The 6,965-nt window shown below is 44.8% G+C and overlaps 2 protein-coding genes across 2 annotated transcripts in view; both read right to left on the reverse strand.

The window, feature by feature from the left end:
* The window catches only part of LOC140402849 (NAD(P)H-hydrate epimerase-like), a 923,606-nt gene that overhangs the window by 897,096 nt on the left and 19,545 nt on the right, over positions 1 to 6,965 (reverse strand). The window lies entirely within an intron of this gene.
* The window catches only part of LOC140402854 (aminopeptidase Ey-like), a 325,234-nt gene that overhangs the window by 299,745 nt on the left and 18,524 nt on the right, over positions 1 to 6,965 (reverse strand). The window contains exon 3 of the mRNA XM_072490479.1: positions 6,048 to 6,184. Within this exon, the coding sequence (XP_072346580.1) occupies positions 6,048 to 6,184 (137 nt within the window). The remainder of the gene's footprint in view (positions 1 to 6,047; positions 6,185 to 6,965) is intronic.

Here is a 6,965-nt window from a genome sequence, read left to right on the forward strand (position 1 = left end):
GAAAACACTCTCCAGAAAACTGCCTCTCCTATAAAGAAAAAAGCTCCGGCTGAATCCTTCTCACCATTCAGCCTGTGGAAACGGGGGCGGAAGGCATGGCCAGGAACTGAGGGGCAAGTCTGAGGAAGAAGGGACTCTGTCGCAGCAGGAAAACGATGAGTGCGCAGTGCACAAAACAAAGATTGTGATTCCCAAGCTTACTGCGGAGAGAGCCTTGCAAGGAATCTTCATCTGAAGCGATGACTATTCTCTTTCATTTACACTTTATTTCCCCCCTTTCCCCCCCCCCCTCTGTGTTTGTCTGTCTTGCGAAATGAAATGAAATGAAAAAGAAATGAAATGAAAATCGCTTATTGTCACAAGCAGGCTTCAAATGAAGTTCCTGTGAAAAGCCCCTAGTCGCCACATTCCGGCGCCTGTTCGGGGACGCTGTTACGGGAATCGAACTGTGCTGCTGGCCTGCCTTGGTCTGCTTTCAAAGCCAGCGATTTAGCCCTGTGCTAAACATGTGTGTGCATGGGTGTGTGTAGCGGGTGGGGGGAGGCACGTTAAAGTAGTTTGGTATCTGTTTGGTATCTGCTACATATTTCACCATTAATCTTGTTATAAATTGACAATAAGCGTGTTCCAACTTACAACCCTGGTTACTGTCATTATCGGGCATCCAAGGAGGCAAGGGTGTCGGGAATTTTTATAAGAATTATTGGTCAATTCACTTGTGTTGTGATTCCGGGACCTGAGGGACCGGAATTGACTGGGTATGAGCCCAGGGTGGTGGACAGTCCACTGTGACGAGTGTAGGACATCTTTATATCGACTGTATTCTATACATTGGTAACAAGAATGTTATTCATATAGAACATAGAACATAGAATGATACAGCGCAGTACAGGCCCTTCGGCCCACGAGGTTGCACCGAAACAAAAGCCATCTAACCTACACTAGCCATTATCATCCATATGTTTATCCAATAAACTTTTAAATGCCCTCAATGTTGGCGAGTTCACTACTGTAGCAGGTAGGGCATTCCACGGCCTCACTACTCTTTGCGTAAAGAACCTACCTCTGACCTCTGTCCTATATCTATTACCCCTCAGTTTAAAGCTATGTCCCCTCGTGCCAGCCATTTCCATCCGCGGGAGAAGGCTCTCACTGTCCACCCTATCCAACCCCCTGATCATTTTGTATGCCTCTATTAAGTCTCCTCTTAACCTTCTTCTCTCCAATGAAAACAAACTCAAGTCCAACAGCCTTTCCTCATAAGATTTTCCCTCCATACCAGGTAACATCCTGGTAAATCTCCTCTGCACCCGCTCCAAAGCCTCCACGCCCTTCCTATAATGCGGTGACCAGAACTGTACGCAATACTCCAAATGCGGCCGTACCAGAGTTTTGTACAGCTGCAACATGACCTCCTGACTCCGGAGCTCAATCCCTCTACCAATAAAGGCCAACACTCCATAGGCCTTCTTCACAACCCTATCAACCTGGGTGGCAACTTTCAGGGATCTATGTACATGGACACCTAGATCCCTCTGCTCATCCACACTTCCAAGAACTTTACCATTAGCCAAATATTCCGCATTCCTGTTATTCCTTCCAAAGTGAATCACCTCACACGTCTCTACATTAAACTCCATTTGCCACCTCTCAGCCCAGCTCTGCAGCTTATCTATGTCCCTCTGTAACCTGCTACATCCTTCCACACTGTCGACAACACCACTGACTTTAGTATCGTCTGCAAATTTACTCACCCACCCTTCTGCGCCTTCCTCTAGGTCATTGATAAAAATGACAAACAGCAACGGCTTGGGTTAAGGTTATTACCTATCTCTGTTGCATTAATATTTTTTTAAATCCTAGTTTAACATACTGGCAGCCTCTTTGGCTGTACAAGGTGTGATTAAGATGTTGTAAAATTGCGATCATCATTTATTCCAACAATGTATGTCCTTACAGAGTGAGGCGTCATGGAATTTTGTTATGATTGCTGGAGATTCCCTTGGACAGTAGATAATTTGAGCCATTGACCAGAATGCTCCCGTCATCAGGGTTCACTTTCCCCACTTTCAGCGCGCCCCCGCCAATGGGTTCCATGGCGGTGTGGGGTGGTTTTGAAGGGAAAATCCCGTTGACAAATGGCGGGAGGATAGAATTTCCCCGCCAGCAAAAGGCGCGTGGATGAGAAACACGCTGCTGTTTACACTTCGGAAAGCAGGTGGGGGGATCTGAGCAGGATAAAGATGATATGATAAATTGGAGGAGCCAGGTCTGTAGCAGGCAGTTTAGCTGCAAGTCTGCCAGGAGATTTAAGCTGAGCAGCAGCTTTTGTCAAAGTCTGTCAGGTTAAACAGTAGACTGACACAGGCAGAAGGATCTGAAGGCTGTTACCTGAAGGGATCTCTCTCTTCAAGCAGTATTTCCAAGAAATCTCTATTCAAGTGTATAATAAGTAACCCTGTTGTTTGCTAACTGTATTTACAGGTAGCTTTTGACCTGTGATGGAGTTTGCTTGATTGGAGACAGAGAAGGCATCAGTACTTTGCTGCAAACCTAGCTGCAATTTTATAAATATCTAGCTATGATTGACAGCTCTAGACCACATCAAAAGAATTAAGTGCTTCAGCTGAGAAAACGAGGACGTGAAAGCAGTTAACTCCTAGATGTTTATAGACATTGCAGTTAGGTTCATAACAGGGTTCTTATGATGCATTAAAGCATGAAGGGAAATTTAAAAAAACAGTCCAGACAATTGTCTGTCTGGAAGCTATTACCCTGTCAATTACAGCTTACTAAAAGCTATTTCTCTTTGAAAGTGAATAGAAGCTTCGTAGATCAAAGGATCTGTGGGGGTTTAATGACTTGTGCCGTGTTTTGGCTTTTTATGAAGGAACAACTGCTTCTTTCTGGCTGAGGCAGTAGGTGTTAGGGTCAGGTGAGTGATTTATTTTCCCACCGTTTCTGTCTGGGCTGCTCTTTAGCTTTCAGGCAGGGGTGACTGATGGAGGGGGGTCTCTGATGGGGCTCTCTGGTTGGGGGGGTGTGATGGGGGTCTCTGATTGGGGGTTTGGTGGGAGTCTCCGGAAGAGATTTTCTGATGGGGGTGTCTAAGGGCTTGGATGGGCAGGATTTGCGTTCTGATGGAGGGAGGCGGACTTTCATGGGAGTGTCCCTATAAGAAATGTTTTTGTCTTATCACATGGTATGGTGATGTCATTGTGTGGGTGGAGCTGGGCTGTGGCTCTGAGTCTTAACTTTCGCTTTGAAATTTGGACTGGGGTTGAACTGGAAAGGTTGAAAGAATTGTCTCTCTATCTTCATTTTAAAATTTGTTTCCAGACTGCTTGATAACGTAAAAGAGACTATTATGGGCCAGGGTTTAGAGAACCCCAAAGTGTATCATGGAGTTCACCTGACCCACAACTTTTACTAGATTGTGGTATGGGGAGCACACGGCCCACTCTACAGGTGTGGGACAGCAGAAATGGAAAGGTATCTTTTTAAAACAAAACAATGTTTATTCTATGAACTCAAGTTAACCTTTTTAAAACATCCAGTGAACATCATGGCAACCATCAATTCAAATCCAACCCCCAAAGAATACAACACTAAGTAATCCTTTAACTTTCCTTTCAACATCCATACGACTTAAAACACCTTTTACCAGAAGCACATCAGGTTAAAGTCACTAGTATTATTAGTTTAAAATCACCAGGATCGATTTACAGTCTTCAGATTACAGAGAGAGGTTCAGACACCTTCTGGCTGTGACTGCAGCTATCCAGCTCTGAAAACGAAACAAAAACACACCCTGCAGCAAACAGCCTAAAGCGAAAGTAAAAAGCTGACAAACAGCCCAGCTCCACCCACTCTCTGACATCACTGCAGTAATAAACACCCATTTCTTAAAGGTACTCTCACTACAGATATTTATATACACACCCATATATAAACATCCATTTCTTAAAGGTACTCTCACATGACAAGATAATTACTCTCCGGAATGAATTCAAACCTGCTGTTTGGAAAGGGGAACAGAGTATCAATAACAAGTCTTATACCAGTGAGAATGGGCCACACTTTGAAAAGGGATTTCTGGCTTTACTTGGATTTTGTTATTGAATTGGAACAGTTAAGGGGGAATTCATCAAGAGTATTGTAGCTGTGTAGGGTCTTTCTGTTTGTAGGTGATAACATTTCTGACTGTGTGTTTATACAAATGTTAACTAAATTCGGAGAATAAAGCTTGGTTTTTGAATTAAAAGCACCGCAGAACTCTGCTGAATAACTCCCGAAAGGCAGGTTCTTGTGCCCATCGTAACCAAAATCAATAAACAGTTGTAGGTCAGGTGAACTCCGTGATATACTTTGGAGTTTTCTAAACCCTGGCCCATAACACCACTCCGATGGACTTGGGGAGCACCTGTGTTAAATACTTATCCATTGGGCCCATTGCGAGGTGCACAGCGCCCGCTTTCTTTGCCACAGAAAGGGTTGCCTGTCTTTTAATGACATCATCAAGACCCGCCCAGGGCCTCGTAGTGCGACGCGCATTGGGCAGGAAAGATAAGGTCACCTGATCTCTCAACTCCATTTTGTTGACAAATTTGAAATTCGTCAGACCATATTGAAAGAGTGAGAAGGTTAACGAACTAATATACTGCACCAAGTTAGTTAATATTGTTGGAGGGCATTTTGTGATACTGGACTGTGATATAAATTACAGATGGCCCTGTAACTACATTCGTGCTCCTATATTACTTTTGAATAGTTCTGATGAGACAAAAGGTACTCATTGGCTTAGATGCCTGTTTAGAAGAGGCAATTTGTAGAAATAGATGGTGTATACACAATGCTGTTAATATCAGAAAGGACACAAAATGGCTGTTAGCTATTTTGTGATTTTAAAGACACAAAATGGCTGAACCAGCCACATTCCCTGTAAACTGTGTCATGAGAACCAACTGTGGGTATGTATAGGGAGTATCCCAACAGCCGCTGATAACAGCTTCACAGAAGAAGACATGCAATGTATCCTTGCTAAAGCTCAAAGTCTCCAGCTGCAGACAGGACACATTATTATGTCAGTTTTGAATGATTTCTGTATGAAGTTAGGGGCGGGTAAGACAACACCCACTTTAACCATGCATGTGATAACTGGGATGCTAGGAAAATCGATTGACTGCATGTAATGTGTGATGCGAATATAATAGAATTATCATAGAATTCATAGAATCATAGAATTTACAGTGCAGAAGGAGGCCATTCGGCCCATCGAGTCTGCACCGGCTCTTGGAAAGAGCACCCTACCCAAGGTCCACACCGCCACCCTATCCCCATAACCCAGCAACCCCACCCAACACTAAGGGCAATTTTGGACACTAAGGGCAATTTATCACGGCCAATCCACCTAACCTGCACACCTTTGGACTGTGGGAGGAAACCGGAGCACCCGGAGGAAACCCACGCACACACGGGGAGAACACGCAGACTCCGCACAGACAGTGACCCAAGCCAGAATCGAACCTGGGACCCTGGAGCTGTGACGCAGTTGTGCTAACCACTCTGCTAGCGTGTGTGAATATAGTTGATTGATTGTATGTAAATGAGAATACAACTAATTCCGCCCCTTGAATCTGTATATTAACCCATGCGAACCTTAGCTCAAGTGAGAGAAGGTGCTGTCAAAGGCTGCGGACTCCCCAGACCATATCTCCCAGAATTCTGACTTAATAAACTGATTTTTTAACTTATACTCAGGCCTTTGTGTGAATATTTTCACCTCTAACATTTGGCGTAGTCGGCAGGATGTTGCTGAGCCGGACGACGCTGGTAAATTGATTACATATGCCCCTATCAAGTTCACTAACTAACTTGCATGACCAGGTTAATTGATAGATTCAATCCAACTTAATCGATTGTCAATTTAGTTGGCAGATCTAGTGCGCCATCAACAGGCTAATCTATGGTATAGGATAAACATCTAGGGTAGCTGATGCATTAATTGTGGAATAATATAGGACACAGCCAGTCTGGCTAATTATCACCGTCACTCCATGGTAAGTCTTTTCGATGAATGAAAACTCAGATATGACACAGGCCAGAAGATATGTTGACATCCTTAACGTGCGCTCGAAGGTTGTTACAATCCACATCTGTCCTCGGATCCACATCTCCGACTTGGCTGCAAAGAGAGAGAGGATATCCGGGGGTTAGCGGGCGAGGAGCAGAGGGCTTTGGGGAGGGGGAGGGGCGTGAGGAGATGGAATGGAGGGGGGGGGTGAAGGGGCGGCAGAGGAAAGAGCAGGGGGCTCCGTAATGGGATGAAAGGGATTGATTGTTTGTGTGTTAGTTGTCATAACATCCACTGATGTAAATAATGAGATGCAGACAGGCAGTGATTGACACACAGGATAACCAATGAACACACACGACACAGAGCAACCAATCACCAGACAGGACCCCACCACTATAAAGCACACAGGGCTGTAAGACTCTCCCTCCCTCTACAGGACACAGCGACTGAGATAGTTAGAGTGCACAAGGCAGTGAGCACTATCTCCATGCGGCCGAGAGTTAGTCTGGTCAAGGCAGTAGGAGGTTATCAGAGAGATTGATAGAGTGTCAACTCACAGCAGGCTATGGACAGCAATCAGGAAGTTCAATAAAACAGTGTTGGACCATCTCCTGTGTCAGAAACCTGTTTCTAGTTTCACTGCGTCCCAGTTGCAGTCAACGTTGAACCAACTTTTACTGAACACATCATTAGTGTGTCTGTGTGTGAGAGAGTGTGTGAGAGAGAGTGTGTGTGAGAGAGTGTGTGAGAGAGAGAGTGAGAGAGAGAGAGTGTGTGAGAGAGAGTGTGTGAGAGAGAGAGAGTGTGTGAGAGAGAGTGTGTGTGAGAGAGAGAGTGCGAGAGAGAGAGTGTGAGAGAGAGAGAGTGTGTGAGAGAGATTAGGTGTGAG

The sequence above is a fragment of the Scyliorhinus torazame genome, chromosome 26 (assembly GCF_047496885.1).
Source record: "Scyliorhinus torazame isolate Kashiwa2021f chromosome 26, sScyTor2.1, whole genome shotgun sequence".
Taxonomy (NCBI): domain Eukaryota; kingdom Metazoa; phylum Chordata; class Chondrichthyes; order Carcharhiniformes; family Scyliorhinidae; genus Scyliorhinus; species Scyliorhinus torazame.